At 44.2% G+C, this 16,985-nt stretch overlaps 1 protein-coding gene across 2 annotated transcripts; it reads right to left on the reverse strand.

Moving 5' to 3' along the window:
* Positions 1-361: 361 nt before the first annotated feature.
* Positions 362-16,834, reverse strand: LOC146357952 (pepsin A-like). Of its 2 annotated transcripts, none has more exons than XM_084859138.1 (9): positions 16,685-16,834; positions 9,378-9,534; positions 8,399-8,516; positions 6,473-6,591; positions 4,819-5,018; positions 3,473-3,589; positions 3,041-3,185; positions 1,841-1,939; positions 362-635 (listed from the first exon to the last, which is right to left on the reverse strand). In XM_084859138.1, exons 2-9 carry the CDS (start codon positions 9,507-9,509, stop codon positions 486-488), a joined length of 1,080 nt encoding a protein of 359 aa, XP_084715264.1. In that variant the 5' UTR covers positions 9,510-9,534; positions 16,685-16,834; the 3' UTR covers positions 362-485. The 2 variants fall into 2 exon arrangements, with proteins under 2 accessions (XP_084715264.1, XP_084715254.1); XM_084859128.1 differs by lacking the exon at positions 16,685-16,834 and adding an exon at positions 10,092-10,196.
* Between the last annotated feature and the right edge of the window lie 151 nt (positions 16,835-16,985).

A 16,985-nucleotide genomic window follows, 5' to 3' on the forward strand; every position in this document is an offset into this window, starting at 1 on the left:
GGTTCTGAGAAATTGACAAAGCCAAGCTTCTCTGATGGGGAAAAAATGGTTAGAACCTCTTAAAATGTAATGAAGTCCAAACTAAGGGCACGATCTAATCAAGGTTAAAGACATTTAAGTCCATTGGTTTCAATGGGAGCAGTTGTGAAGTCTTACATGGAATGAGTGAAGAGAAGTTTAGTGTACAGTTGTGTTGTGTGTTTAAAATACCCAACAGATCTAGCCAGTGAAGACATCCAGAGAAGAATAAAGACTCATAAAAACTAGCAAATATACAGACGCAAAAGAAAAAAAACCCTCCGCCTTCCCATTTGTGATGGGAGCAGCTATGTGAGGCAAGTGAAACAATTCCTTTGCTTTTATATTCCTTTATTCTATTGTTATTAATGTTACAGCTTGTGGAGAGGGGGCATATTGACTAAATTTTGTTCCAGGAAGTGAAGACTATCCGTAGGGAATGGTTTTGCCAATGAATGCTATCATGTTCATGCCACGGGAGCCAGGCCGATCTGGTTGTTCGCTCTGTCAAAGACAGCGTAGTACTGACGGATGAAGACATCTCCAAGGATCCAGAGCTCTCCCGACTGAGTGGGGATGTTGATGCCCTCAAAGCCAGCTGTGCAATAGCTTTGGCCCTGAAACAAAAGATACCAGCATACAATGAATGGAGGAGTCTGCGTACCAGCCACGCAAACGGAGTAGCCTTCTTGGCATGGGAGGGCTTCTACAGAGCATGTAGATGCTGACATAGTGTTAGTGAGTCAGACTCAGAGTCATAAGAACATAAGAGCCATACTGAATCAGACCAAAGGCCTAAATAGACCAGCATTCTGTTCACATAGTAGCCAACAAGCTGCCTGTGGGAAGCTCACAAGTGGGACATGAGTGCAATAGCACCCTTCCGCTTGTGTTCCCAGCAACTGGTATACAGAGGCATACTTCTGATATTGCTAATATATAGCCATCATGACTACTAGCTTTATCCTCCATGGATTTGTTTGTGCCGTCTAGTCCCCTTTTAAAGCCATCCAACCTGGTGGCCATCACTACATCTTGTGGTAACAAATTCCACAGTTTAACTCTGAGCTGTATGAAGAAGTATCCCCTTTTCTCTCTCCTGAATCTTCCCCCATTCAGCTTCTTCAGGTAACTCCAAATTGTAGTATTATGGAAAAGGGAGAGAAATGTCTCTCTATCCACTTTCTCCACATAATGCCTAATTATGTATACCTCTATCACGTTTCCGCATATTCATCTATGTGAAATCTTCTGTGCAGTCCCATGAATAATATGCAGAGAGCTTTGTGCCACACTAACATGAATTGGCTGCCCATTGCACTCTTTCTTTTTTCAGGCCAGCCTTTACTTGAACACTTGTGCATTTATGGAAAGATGAGATACTCTCTTCACATATACCCTCCCTGCAGTGTGCATTACGTTTGTATTATTGCACCATTTGTTTAAACAATGGTGATCACACTCGAGTCTAGGGTGAAAGCTAGTGTATGATAAGATACTCCTTATTATGAAATAGTCTACTACAGCATACTGAATGTGTTCTGTGTTTGAGGCTTGGACAAATCCTGTTGCTAACTGGGCCAAACTCTTCATTTTTAAATGGACACAAACTTTCATTCTTGGAGTAGTATGGGAGTTCTTGTATGCTATGAAATGTTAAAGCAGGCCATCAAAATCACTTCAGATGTGAGAAAATGTTTACCCCTAGAGGTCCCAGAATCCTAGGAGAAACTGCTTATTTTACCGTTTCATGAATTGGATTATTTTTACTCCATAGAAATGATTTGAGATAATTCCAGATCAGATGAACTAAAACTCTTACCTGGATAATGTAGGCACTGGGAGGCAGAGGGAACTCAATGCCATTGAGGGTGAAGACAATGTTAGGCAGGCTGTTTACGGCATTGCAGTTGATCACATACTAGACAGAACAAAGATTAGTCACATGACACTGTACCTTTAAACTTGAGAGCAAAGAAAAATGTTAAGCAGCACACACTATGGAAAAGGAATTAGTCCAGATGGAAGGGTCAAGAAAAGGACATTAGTTAGTACAATAACTCCGTAAATCAGCTGGTCTTAGTCTCAGCTGTCACCTTCCGCTTTCACAGTTCTTTTCTGTTTGTATTAAAGTGTCCTACTTAAGACAGTCAAAGCATAACCCAAGCCTTAGAGGATAGTCCTGCAAGCCCAAGTCCAGTACTTTATGTGTGGAGGGAATAATCAAAGAAGCCATTATCCTTCCTCCTGGGAGATAGCTGTTTGTAGTATTTTAAAGGAAGCTATGTCACAAAACAGCAGGGGAATATGGGGTTGGGACAGCACTTTGTTTCTTTTTATGAATTCTTTGGGACTGGAGCTGTTAAGCAGAGGAGCTTTCATTCCAAAGGAATTATATAAATGGGGCGCCACACAAATAATGAGGGGAGGACTGGGGTGGGTGGGGAGAGTTGTGGCACAGCCTATCATTGACCTCACAGGCACTGTCTGCAATATTTGTACAACCATGTTCTATCTGGCAGTCTAGTGCTGGCTAGCTAGTGCTAGGGTGGAAATGGGCATTTTCCTAGCAAGCACATACTTTGGGTTGAAAGCTGAGAAGAGGTAATACTCTTGCAACAGAAGTTATTTCTTGGAGGAAGATGTCTTGATCCCACATAACAACAAAAAAGTAACAACTGTGCATTCATTTTTCTAAATCCAGAATTGCCTGGACAAGCCCTTATTAACATTCAGAAAACTTCTGTCTCCATATACATAATGTCCCTCAGCCCCTGCTCCAGAGCCACTAGCAGGAGCTTCTTTGCACAGTGAAGAAAGAGGCAAGGGGTGAAGAACATTTGCATGCTTGCCATTCCCTTTCCCCATAAATCGACTTCAGCCTGTATGGATGTTGGGTTAGTGCTTTTAAAAAATCACATGCTAGGAGTCAGAATTGGGATTAAACCACATTTCTCCCCTCGTGTGAGGCTGCTTGTCAGTCTTGGGTACCTTTGGAAGTTTCTGTCATTCCTTTTCTTACCTCGCCATTGGAAGCCAGGCTGGCACCGATGTTGTAGAGAATGTTAGAGATCCCATTGGAGGGGCCAGCCAACATGGAGGTGCCAGTATCAACAATTCCTTGGCAGCCGCCGGAGCATGCAATAGACTGGCCATTCATGGTGATGCTGAAAAGAACATAGTCAGGTCACAAGAGAAAGAAAACAACCACAATCTTTTGTCCACAATATGCTCATGGGGAAATTTGGGGCAAATGTTCCCAGAGGTCCTTCCTTCTGGGGTTGCTTTTTGGAAGATATTACATGTTCTCCTCTTCTGCCTCTTTCCTCGCTCAACCTTTCTCTGGATCCTGTAGGCATCTCAGTTTGACCTTGCATCACATTCTGCACCTTATTCTTATTGGCGCTGAAGTGAACCAAGGAGAGGATGGCTGAAGGTGTGGGAATTTGGTTACCTGTCCACAGTGATCTGCCAGTAGGACTCGGAAGAGAGAGGCACCCAGTTGAGGCTCCCGGAATAGTAGTTGGAGTCAACGCCGCCAAACATTACAAAGCTCCCACTCTGCTCATTGCTGAGAAAGGAAAACATAGGAAGTTGCTTTGTCAGACTATTTGTCCATCTAGCCCCCATATTTTCTGGCTGGCCCTCTCTGATGTCACCAAGAGCCCCCCCCCCCTTTAATCCCTGAAGTAGTTCTGCACTTTGGGGGATCAAAACTTTTTAAAATGCTCATTTTTGTGGAATTTTGGCTGGTCCTAATAAAGGTATTGCCCAACTATAGATTTTGGATTGTAAAAATGAATGAATGACTACATGAACACTGATGCAGTGCATTAAAAAATTGGGTGGGTTGGGGACTGGAGAAATTAACTGCTAAGCCAGTGTACTACATGTCAGTAGTTCTACTTGTGAAGCAGGGTTCACCTCTGGCTGAGGGATGCTCTGTAATAGCATTCCCCAATGTGGTGCCCTCCAGATGTTTTGGGCTTCCAATTTCCAGAAGCCTCAGCCAGTATGGCCAATGGTCAGGAGACCTGGGAGTTGTGGGCCAAAACATCTGGAAGGCACCAGGTTGGGGAAGGCTTCTCCATAATGGGGTGGACAGAAGGTAAATCTCCAGATGTTTTGGACATAAACTCCCAGAAGCCCTTGCAAGCATGGCCAATGGTCAAGAATGCTGGGAAGTGACGTCTAAAACATCTTGAGATCTACTTTCTGCCCATCCCTGCTGTATAAGCTCTCTTTTTTATTATGTCTGTCTTGCATACAGCCAGCTTTGTGGAGCTTCTTACATTCTAACTCAGGAAACTTGAGAGTAGTCAGAAGAGGGCCAGCGGGATCCTGGTGACACCCAAGCAGTTGTGATGTATATATTTAATTAATTAATTCCTATTTTTTTTAAATCCCACCTGATATTTCTTAGTACCCCAAGAGACTCATTAAATGATATAGAGGGGCTGGAGTACTAGATTTAGCAGGTTGCCTAATTTAGTCCTCTATCCTACCTGACACTATGCCTAAAACATCCTTCAACTAAACTTATGTTGATCTTGCAGTTGTTGGTGAGGCATAGAGTCAGCTTCCCAATATTTTAAAGAGATTATTGCCTGCAGTTTGGCCCTTACACATGGGGCCAAATCTGGGATCTGGGCTGAATCCCATCCTGTGTAAGCAATGCCAATTCTCCTGTTGCTGAATTTCTAGAAATAATATGGTTGATGCTCATGCCCTGCCCTATCCATTAACAATGAATGGTCACTGTGTGCTTCCCAGGTAGAGGTGCAGATAGGCCATACTTACGCACTCAGGTAGACAGAAAAGAGATCCTGGGACACCAACCCCTCACTCATCATGTTGTCAAAGACAGGAGTAGCACCAGAGGAGGCGATGCTGGGATAAGCCAAACCCAGGATGCCATCGAAGGGGGCATAATAAAGGAAGCTGCCGGGTTCAGTCTCGCTTAGACCAAAAATCTGGTTGGTGACCTGAATATTTCCAACCTACGCGGAAGGACAGGGACAATCAGACACATAAGGAAACTAGGGCTTTCTTCACGTGGAGCTGTTATCCTGCGACTGAAATTGGGGCATCTCTATACCAGCCTAAAATCCTGCATTTAAAATGGGGCTTTCTGCTTCCATTTTAAATGCAGAATCACAATGCCTCCCTTTTTCACCTGCTTCCTTTCCCCCCACCCCCTTCCCCCTCCTTTTCCTCATATCTGAATCTTCCATTATCTTTCATTGATCTCGCTCCTCTTCTTGCCGCTTTTACTCATTTCATGGAGGAAAATCAAGCGGAACACAATGGGATAACTTGATAGCTCATTATCTGCAATCTATTTAAAAACAGAACAAAGGGCATTTAGTGCAGGAGACGCCTTGAATGATCATGGTGCCATGTAAAGAGCCTGCAAACTTCCATGAAGGAGCAATTTCAATTGCAGGATAAAAGCTCAGTGTGAAGAAGCCCATGGAAGATTCAGATATGGGGAGAAGGAAGGGGGAAGGGGTGGGGGAAAAGGAAGCACATGTAAAGGGAGTCCGTACTGATCCCGCATTTAAAACGGAAGCAGAAAGCCCCGTTTTAAATGCAGGATTTTAGGCTGGTGTAGAGATGCCCATGAAGTCTGCATAATTGGAATCTTAAACTGGAGTGGAGGAAGAAGCATGGACTTAAATGGATCAGGCTGTACCAGGTGTCATGCGAGTTTCATGTTATATATAGAACTGCTGGGACCAACAAGCAAACATGTAATGGATGATTCCCCCATTTAAAAAAACATATAAAATCCAGTAGTTACTCAGATTTGTCTCAATTGATGAAGAGGTTTAAAGATCCTGAGAGTTTGCTCACAACTTTTTTTTTCATATATGGTTGGTCCTAATAAAAGTATTGCCTGATTGTGGGTTTTGGAATTGTTGGACCAGGACAGCTTACTTTATTTTATGCATAGGTCAAACCCTGCTACTCTATGATCTCGAATAAGGACAAATCAATCATGGTATCACTTGGAGAGTTTTGCTGGTTCAGCCTGCCGAGTGCAATCTGAAAGTGTTGGATACTCTAGGTCAGGCCAAACTTGTAGCATAGCGAGATGAATGCAGTCCACAAGCCACACATGGCAGGGTGTGATAAGCCTCCTGTTTTTAACTTCTTGACTGGAATTGCAAAAACAAGAGGGTTTTCAAAGACCTGACAACAGAAGGCATGGCTGACTTCAGCTTAATGGTGGGTCCCAGGATGGGAAGGTCTAGAATTTATTGTGGCGATTTTGCCACAAATAAGATCTAAATAGAACCCAATTTTGTTTCTTGTATAGTTCATTCATATCCAGTATCCTCCATGCCTCTTGGTAAGTGCTGTTCCTGTTTATCCACCCAGACCCCTTGCTGACTTGGTATTAGTTTCCAAATTGACTATTAAAATCATGATATTTCTTCCAGCAGTTTACCTGGACGGTGTCATAGCCTAGGATTCCAGTCATGCTCCCAGTGCCATATGTGATGGAGACACTCTGGCTTGTGGCCTGGAAAGTGGAGGACTGTTGAGGGTTGAAGAGGTGGTGGTTTGCTGCAACGCAAATGAGTTAGTCCATGATGTCGTGGCATTCTGATGACATTTAAGGTGGAAAGAAAGGGATGCTTGAATTTAAGCCACCTCAAGCCAATGTTCTCTAGTGTGAAAACTCTGCTCCCTAATCTCAGTTGAATGGAAGCTGGTGGTGATGGTGAGGGAAAAACACCTGGCCAATGATCAGAGGAATTCTCCTCTCTAGACAGTCCATTAGTTGTAGTGAAAAATATTCCCCTAAGGGCGCAATCCTATGCAATCTTTTTTCTCTTCTTTCCCCATTGCCTTTTCCTTGTGTGTTGTGTCTCTTTTAGACTGTAAGCCTGCCGGCAGGGACTGTCTTTTTTGTTCATTGATTATAAGCTGCTCTGGGAGCTTTTTTTGGCTGAGGAGCAGGATAAAAATACAATAAATAAATAAATAAATAAATAAGGAGATAGGCATCCACCTCTGAACTCAGAGGTAACCGCCTATCCAATGCAGGACAGGAGAAGTGCAGAGAGGATCATTCCCTCTGTGCTTCTCCTGCCCTGCATTTGCTGCTAGACGGCCAATTTCGGCTGTCCAACTGTGGCAAGGTGGAGTGGGGGAGGAGGCTGCCAGATGACACATAGGATGTGTCGTACTGGCATTTCTGCCTTCCCCACCCCAGAATGCCCCCTGGAATGCCCCATTTTGGCTGCTCCGTGCTCCTCTTGTGAGCGCGGGGCGCAGGGCTATTGCTCATTGCCTGTGAGGCAGTGCAGAAGGGGGTGAAGGTCAGTTCTCTGGGAACCGACCTCGGAGCACGGGCTCCAAGGTCGGTTCCCAGAGAACCGGATATCCTATGGCTGTCTAGCCATCGACTAGCAGCCATAGGATTGCTCCCTACACGTCATTACTGCGTACATCAGCATCATAATTATTATCATTATCCTGATTACCGTCATTATTATAATATAATACTAATATTATATTGTATTATATTAGAAATTAGATAGATATCATCCAGTACACATATCCTTCAACAAAAGTTCAAGTGAAAGAAAACAATGAATACAGACAGGCAGAATCACTAAATTTAAAATGCATCATTAAAAAGAATGACGAAAACACCCATCTTTCAATAAATCTGTATTCAGACATTCATTCTTCTCTAGCCCTTTCATTGTAAGTTAGCTTCATCAGGCAGTAATCACTACCAGCACTTCCTAAAGCAAGCAGAAATGAGCCAAAACTCTCATTCCCAGAATGGAACAGGTCAGCGGAGCTCACAGAAAGGGGCTCTGCTGACCTGTCCTGTTCTGGAAGCAAGCATTTCAGCTCCTTTCTAGGATTTTCTACAAAGTGCTCTGTTGTGCCGGCAAAGGGTCCGGCTAATGCAACATGCTCAGTGGACGTGCAGCACTGCATACACATCATTGTTGCAACATCCCAGGTCTTGGGGAAAAAAAACAATCAGAAAAGGGAGGCACATGCCCCTTTTCCCAGAATGAAAGTATTGAGATTCTTGCTGCTGACAAAAGACAACCACCCAAATCTGCATTTCCACACAATCGTTTAAGTGTCACATCTGCTTATTTAGCTCTCCGAACATGACTGCTTGCTGTACCCTGAATGCAGACTTATGCTGTAGTTCCACAGTGATTCCCTTTATTGCTACCTCCCAACCTCCCAAGGGCTATTCTAGGCAGTTGGGTACTCATACCTAGTATTAGGTATATGACCATTATTATACCCATTGAGGAGCAGATAGCTGAACATGGAAATACAAGATAACCCAATTCTTTCCCATTTCTGAATGCAAAAAGTTATGGAGGCTACTTACAGCAAGCTTCGCTGGAACAGTACACAGATGGGACCCACAAGTTGGAAGAGCCGGTATCAAAGAGGACTGTGAACTTCTGTTGTGGAGTACCAATGTAGATAGTGCCCATGTACTCAAGCTGTGGGGGGCAGAAAATGGGGCATCATAAGGAGAGTACATCATTGCTATCTCCCTATGCCCACAGAAGGTCTGAGGGTGGAGACAGAGAATAGTTTTTTCTGTATACACACACTTATTCTGTCCCACTGTTACCTCTAGTCAAACAGGTTGTGCCGGTTCTTGAAATAATGCAAAAACCTGCAAAGTCAATTTACTATCAGGGGGAAGGAGGTTGAATTTATATTCCATGATCCCAAACCATCTCCAAAAATTATCCGCAGTCTCCTAAATCTACACAGCTGGTTTATTGCTGTCCAGGCCAAGGTGCCATTGATTCAGTTCAGCCTGTGCTGGAGCTTTTCTGGGCTTATCCAGAGGCTACTCAGCTAATTTTTGTTTATGATGCACTGCCCCCGTGTAGCTTTGACACTCAACAAGGCCAATATGTATGAAAGAATGGTGGGAAGGAGCAAGCACAGAAAATGTGATGCACCCACTCTGTGCTATTTCTTTATCTGTTCCATCCATCCTCTGCATGCAATTAAGGATAGCTTCTGGTAGTGGAATGCTGATTGACTGCATGGGAGCAACTCCATGAGGGACAGAATTGGGTGGGCATTTGTGAGCAAATGGGAGACATTTAGCAATGGAGAAGAGAGTGTAAATTTTTGGAAGGGATAGATAGGATTGAGTGGTTCCCAAAACATAAGGTAAAGATCAAGAAGAGTGGCACATACCAAACGATTTATTGTTAGTTGAATGGACAGTAATTTTGCCAGCGTAGAGCACTGAGCAAGCCCCCCTCTGCATCCAAACTCAGTAAGTCAGGCTCATACTGGGATATTATTTCAGATATATCTCCCAAATAAAGAATACTTACATCCATGTAATTTTGCAAGGGCTCAGCATCATATGCATCGGCTAGTCCGGGGAAGTACTTTGAGCCCAAGTTGTAAGGATGTTTCTCCAGGAATTTTTCCAGCAGCCCATGTTCTTTAAGGTTTTGCTTCATGGATTTCACCTTCTTCAGGGGGACCCTAAACAGGAAATCATGGTAAGGAGAATGATGACAGGTAATAGGAGAAAGATATCTGATCTTAATTACTAAAGACTGGAGTAAATTTGGTTTTAGGACTTGAATTTATTTGCATTGTAGTTGGCCTTGGAGATTCAGGTCAAGAATGACTACGCAAGGTACTCAAATGTATAGAAAGAAGGCAGCTCCTACCCTTTGAATGTATAGTGTGCTCCTAGACACACAAAAGAAAATATTGCTGTCTTCCATTCTCAGGTGGAGAACGGAGGCACAGCAAGGCTTTATAGCTTGTCCAGCATCAGAGATAAAATGTTTGCTGGAAGAGCTTATTGAATAAAGTTTGGCGATAAGGTTGGCTGTTTCTGAAGAGGATTATACATCAGCCTTCTCCAACTGGGCACCCTTGAGATGTGTTGGACTTCAGCTCACATCACTCCCAGCCAGCGCCTGCTGGCTGGGGATAATGGGAGTTGTTGTCCAACACATCAAGAGGGCGCCAAGTTGGAGAAGGCTGTTATGTATGCTTTCTTTGAAGAGTGCTCAAAGCCCAATACTTACTTAGTCACCAGGCACTGGGAGAGTGCCACCAAGCCCAGAAGCAAAAGCCACTTCATGGTTTCTTCTTTATCCCCGAGCCGGTGAGGAAAATGAAGTGTGGCTCCCAAATGTAGAGCAGCACAGCAGGGCACTGCTCCTTATATACATCTCACTCCAAGCCTATCTTATTGTATTTGCAAGTCCGATAAGAAATGCAAACTTTCCTGATATGATTTTTAACGTCCTTAAATAAAAGACTTGGAGAACTTTCCAAGTTCATCCCTTTCCATTTGCATTAGGATCCTTTCCTGACTGAAAAGGGCGCTCAGGCTCAGGTGACATTGCAACCTACCAGAACGCATTAGTAGGTATCAGGCACTAAGCAATGTTTCCCAGACCTTTTCAAAGCATGAACCTAGCATGAATTGTATATTTGCTTATTATATTACTCTGGACAATAGCAGTCAGCAAGCAATCTTTCCAAAATAAAAGAATACAAGGAAATGAACAGTAAATGTATTGTTATGCACATGCACCCCACTTCAGAGTGGTGAGAAGTTTCAGGTGTACAGTGCTCACCTAGGGTTCAATTTCCTTTCGAAGGGGTCACAACAGGCTTGTGGCATTTTGTAACACTTGCATTTATTTACAAACATACAAATTGAGCATAAGGTGGGTGCTCACAGCATTAACTCCATCAGATGTCCCGAGGTTCACTGCCCTCCTTTCAAATTTCTAGGGGAAAACAGTTAGCCCCCCCACCAATGCTGTTAGCTTCCAAAGACTAAAACTCAGCCTCTCTGTGTGTCTTTCAGTCTCAGTCCAAACTGTGTAGGATTCTCCTTTGTCTCCTATTTAGCACAGACCTGATTCACACCTTCCCCCTGTCTAGTGCAGAGAAGGGGACTAAGGAGGAAGTCATCTTTGTGCATCACCTATGCCTTCTTGGTCCATCCTAGCACCTAAGGCACATCACCTGAATGTGGTTGTTGTTCAGTCGTTCAGTCGTGTCCGACTCTTCGTGACCCCATGGACCATAGCACGCCAGGCCTTCCTGTCCTGCGCTCTCTCCCGGAGCGTGCTCAAGTTCATATTCATTGCATCGGTGATGCTATCTAGCCATCTCATCCTCTGCCGTCCCCTTCTCCTTTTGCCTTCAGTCTTTCCCAGCATCAGGGTCTTTTCCAGGGAGTTTTCTCTTCGCATTAGGTGGCCAAAATATTGGAGCTTCAGCTTCATTATCTGTCCTTCCAATGAGCACTCAGGGTTGATTTCCTTTAGGATGGACACCTGAATGTTACCAGCTATCAACAGTCCTTTGTCTAGTCTTAAGAGGCATTGCCTCAGGGCATCCACACTAATACATCTACTCACAAAAATCTTAGACCTGGTTTGCATGATCACCACAGCCTGCCGTGGTTTATTTAAGTCACAGTGTCTTGCAGCACATGCCAGCAGCCATTTGAATATTCAAGCTGTGACTGCAGCTTGTCGTGTTGTGTGAACCCGGTGAGAGTGGGTTGTTGGCATGGTTAACAAACCGCCTACAACCCTAGAACATCCCATGGGTTCTGAGTGGTTTGTTAACCACGCCAACAACTCACCCTGGCTGGATTCGCATGACAAGAAAAGCTGTGGTCACAGCTTGAATATGCAAAATTGCTGCACGCATGCGCCGCTAAACCCCAGGGGTTAATTAACCCACAGTGGCTTAGCATGATGTGTGAACAGGCCCTTAGAGTCAAGAATCAGAGTTGGGAGGGATCTCTCAAAGAACATCCAGACCAACCCTTCAAACTTACAACAGTGTTATTTAAGGCTGTAATCCTATACACCAGCCTTCCCCAACTGGGTGCCCTCCAAATGTTCTGGACTACAATTCCCAGCATTCCTGGCCATCAGCAATGCTGGCTGGAGCAGATGGGAGTTGAAGTCTAAAACATCTGGAGGGCACCAGGTTGGGAAAGGCTGCTATTCACATTTAACTGGCAGTATGTCCCACTGAAGTTGAGGCTTACTTCTGAGTAAAAATGCATAGGATTGCACTGTAACACTATTTTCTATTCCAACACAGTAGCTTAGATGTTCGAGAAATCCACAATGGTGAAATCTGCAATGGAATCAAATGAGTTTGGATTTCTATGAATCTGATCCATGGATTCCACAGTGGACTGGCTTTCCCCAAGTCATAGAATCAGAATAGTAGGGTTGGGAGGGGCCTATAAGACCATCAAGCTGACAGAGGGCTGTTAGCTCCCAAAGACTAAAACTCAGACTCTCTGTGTGTCTCTTTCAGTCTTAGCCCCCAAACTGCAGGATTCTCCTTTGTCTTCTATTTACACACAGACGTGACTCACACCTTCCCCCACTCAGAGCATCCCTGACAGAATTCGCACAGATTTCATGGACCTGTGGATCAGGGTTTTTTACTTCCTGAAATTTTATGCAAATTTAGTCATAGAAAAATACATAAAATAAAAAAGCGCCAGCTGAAAATGCACATTTTCCCCATGGGGTAAAGCAGGAAAATGCACATTTAGGGGGATTTGTACTTTTTCACAAGTGCGACTTTATGCAATTTCCAGAAATTGGGAAAAAAATCTGATTCCATCAATGAATGGATGATGGAATGAAAGGCACCTGACAATCTACAAAATGCAGATGGAACGGATTTTACAAAATCCGTACATCCTTAAGCTTAGATGAGGTTCACACAGTACAGCAGGCTTTACTCCCAGTGGTTGTTGCCTGACCCATGTCATAGAACGGCTCCTAGAGTATGCCTGAACTTTGCCATGTGCAACTACTTGAGCTGGGCCTGTGGGGATGGTCATGTCAGCACAGAACAGTCAGGCTGTAGATCACATGGTGCTACTGGATCTAGATGGGGCAATTGCAAATGAAGTACTTAGAAAAAATACGGGTTTGCCCATTGCACTGTAAATCTCCACTACTGTCTTATGAGTTTAGGCAACAGAATTTATTTTCCATTTAATACTGTAAGGGTCCTAAACTACTAGGGACAAGCAAACACTAAGGACATGATTTGGATTTCCACGTGGCCAGGAATGAAATTGTCCAAGACCTGAGGCAACCTTTATTAAAGACCTGTTGTGTTGGCCTGATACTGCCATGCTGTCTACTAAAGCATATCTGTTCCTTGTTTATCTTAAAGTATGAAAATAGCATTTCAAATCACATGTATCAGTGGTCTCCTGGCACTCTTTGTGATTTGTTAATGAGTGGAATGCAGTTTTCGTTTTCTACTCGAGGACTTTTGGCAAAAAGACAGACTGGGTTACAAAATCCCAAAAGGCAGGTTTCTGACAGTTGGTTGTATCCAGTGGTGTCTTTCCACCAGCAGAACGGACACCGCAGGCAGACTGAATTTTCCCTCCTGCAATTCCCCCCGAACCTGGCCCCAAATCTGTTTCTGAGGACTGGGAGATCCTCCACCACAGATTTAGGGGGCTGCAGGGGAGGAGGAGGGGAAGCGAGACTCCTGTTGCTCAAGTAGAAGTCTAGCCACATTACACTAGATTTCGCTCAGTGCTAAATAATGCCTGTTGGAAATGTTTTAATGTCTTGAAGTGATATGCATTAATCTCCTTGAGGCATATGGTATCTCTAATCCTGTGCATCTTGGGTCTAAATTCTCACAAATTTCAGATGAAGTGGTAAACATCTGTCTCAGGGGAGCAGTACCTCTTTTGGACCTGTAATGGCCCCAGACCTGTAACCAAGTCACCTGTAGTTTTAGAGGGGCCTAGAGATCCATAGTGCTCTCTTTAGGTTCATTATAAGTGCAATTTCCTTGCTAGTTGGCCTCTGAGCATGTGAGATGAGTCAAAGGTCGATAGCACGGCCTCAGCACATTCCGTGCTAATGAAGGCTAGTATCTTATCAGGGCCTAGGATGTGCCTGAGAAGTGAGGCTATGTTTATGCCGAGTTATAGGTGGCTGTGCTGGGAAAGTTCTGATTGTTTTCCCTCTGCACAGGTACTGTTAGCCTATGCTGGGAATGAATGCTAATTAGCGCTTGCTGCTGTCATGCTACCTCACTGCTGACATGTATGGTATAAAACCCATTGTACCCCTTGGGTCTGGGTTCAGAGCTGTCTGATCCAACCATTGGGTACGCCCATGTGCTGTAAGTACTCAATAAAGTCTCCTTGTAAGCAATCCTGGATCTGGCTTATCATTATCTCGGCACCTCCAAGCCTTAGCAGCCCACGGCCGGGGCATACACGACCGAGGGCCAAATTACAAAATATTGCAAGAACACACAAATGTGACCCCATATTTTGAACCAGACAGTGTGAACAAGGAAAGACAATCAGGGGAAATTACACAATAAGTTCTACCCACAGACAGGGGTCCTTTTGTTTCAGAGACATTGCTGTGCTGGTATTTTTTAACAAAGTAATTGCTTCTCTGGGGATACACGGCAATTACTATGCAGCATCCTTTGTGTTTCTAACGTCTTTCTGTGCCACACACCAACATGTAGTCCTGCAATTGTGGGAGAAATTAATGGGGTTTTCAAGATTGTGTCAGAGCAATTTTATCAGTTTGTAATGTGATTTTGTGTGACATGATGATACATAGTGCTTTCATTGCATTAGAATTAGGAGTTAGTTGTAAAATAAGCCCCACTGCTTTGGGGCCTTTAAAAATATATTGTTTAACACATGCACATCTGGGCTGGTGCATATGACTTTATCTCCTAAGTGTTTTACACTGCTACTACAATCCCTTCCATTGTGCCATCTCCCTTTGTCTCACAGCTCTGGAGAGTTCATGTGCTTTGCTGTGGCTGCTGCAGCTTCTCTCTTCAGTCTCATAGAGCCCCTCTTGAGTTTCAGAGCTATTTTGCCTTTCCACATGGTTCGCCTTTGTTGCAGCTTGAGAGCAAGAGGAGCTATTAATGTTAAGAATTTTTTTCCTCCTCTCCTTTCCTCCAAAGTCCACTTTATGCTCACCTCTTCCCTTCCCCCACAAAGTATCCCCCCCCCCGCAATTAACATGAAAGCAAATGTTCTCCTCTCCCAAACTACCCCAATTGTCACATCTCCCTTGCTCCCTCCATACCCACTTACCTGGAAGTAAACACCATTTAAGTCAATGTGACTTACTTCTGAGTATAAGATGATAATGCTTATTTTTAAATAAATTCCCTCAGGTATCTAAGTTTAAAAAAAATCTAGAGGGCTTAATGGATGTGAATGCTTTAATTTGGCTTCACCAGCAAGATAAGTAATGAATACATTGTAAAATCATGTCTTTTGGAAATAAATGTTCTTATCTAGGTTTGAAGTCTTCCAGTGATCAAGTGCCCAGCAATAAATTGCAAGTCTATACCACTGATTAATTATCCTCCCTCTTAAAGCTTTATTTTCTATTGGAATTTGGAAGCAGTCTTTGGTTCTTGCAATGCTTTTCCCTCTTGATTAGTGAGAATGGAAGCTTTTACCACGCATTATTTTTCCATTGGAAGGTACGTGGCCATAATCAAGTGACTTTTGAACCTTTTCTTTGATTTTGATAAACTAAATGGATCTTTTGCTTTACATGACCACAGGGCTCAAATAGTTTGGCTGCGGTGGAAAGATCTGTTAGCATTTTTGTTCTATCACAGATGGTACACAGTGGTTCCCAAACAGCTCTTAGATGTTTTTCCCAAAGACCTTAAAAAGTGGCAGTGGAAAGTGTTGCTATCTAATGCTACCTGCAGGAGGTCAAATTCTGAGCTACATGATAGAAGCATATCATGTCCTACTACTGGTATGAACATCTAGGAATTAACTTCTACCAGTGCTAAATACATGCGGTATGCAGGATGATATGAAAGGCACATCCAGTCTGGCACTATAGCTTACCACTAGAAGTGCTACAAATAGACCAGACCCCCCCACACACACACACACCTCCATGCTCACTATGAGAAGATGTATGTGCTGTGGATGGCTGGCAGAAGACCAGCGGGGTCTGAAGCATCCTGTTGCATGTTCTGGGAAGGTGTACTGAAACTGCAGATCCTACCCCGAGCCAGGCTTTCCTTCCAGTTAGGCTCACTACCATTACTTGAGGAAAAAGTTTGCATGATGGACCGCTGGAAGCTAAAATGGGGCAGGGCAGGTTCTGCTCCCCTCATACGCATGCCTCTTTTGCTCTTAAAACTGGGCTCCACCCCTGCTTTATATGTACTCCAGCTATCTATGTGTGGGTTTAAGTGAATGGGCCTATCATGCTCATATGCAGCTTGAACCCCAGTCTCCAAAATGACAGCCCTTTGGATGTTCTCAATGGGTGTTTTTGCACCAGCTATGTTCCCTCGCGAGTACCGTGCTCTCCTGTTATTTTGGCGTTGCCTTCATCAGGTGAAACAAAATAAATGCATGAAGGGAGGTTATTTTGATTTATTTCTTCAACACGACACTCCCAATGTACCAAATTTTAAAAGCACCCAAGAGAAGGACAATGTTGCCCTCGTGTCCTGCTTGTGGGTTTCCCGTGGGCAGCTGGTTGGCCGCTGTGTGAACAAACTGCTGGACTAAATGGACCCTTGGTCTGATTCAGCAGGGATCCTCTTATGTTCTTAAAATAAAACATACGGTTAAAAGGAAGTTATATTGCGGCAGGTTCCAGACTTAAGCAACACAGCTCCGCGCACCAATCGCCACTGGGCCCTTCCTAGGAGAGAACGTCAGCTCACGCTCCCGCAATTCCCCGGCGTTATGCACACATGAGATGGAGTCAAAGACTCGAAACACGCGGTGGCGCGCGGGGCGGGGGCGGGGGCGCGGGCGCCGAGAAGCTCCGCCCGCTCTCTCCACGCGAGGGACGTCCGCGCGTGCCTCCTATCCGCGGACAAAATGGCCGCCGAGCTGAAAGCGCGCCGGGCCATTGGCTCTA

This window comes from Heloderma suspectum, chromosome 1 (assembly GCF_057233095.1).
Source record: "Heloderma suspectum isolate Gila_16-S chromosome 1, 16-S_ref, whole genome shotgun sequence".
NCBI lineage: Eukaryota > Metazoa > Chordata > Lepidosauria > Squamata > Helodermatidae > Heloderma > Heloderma suspectum.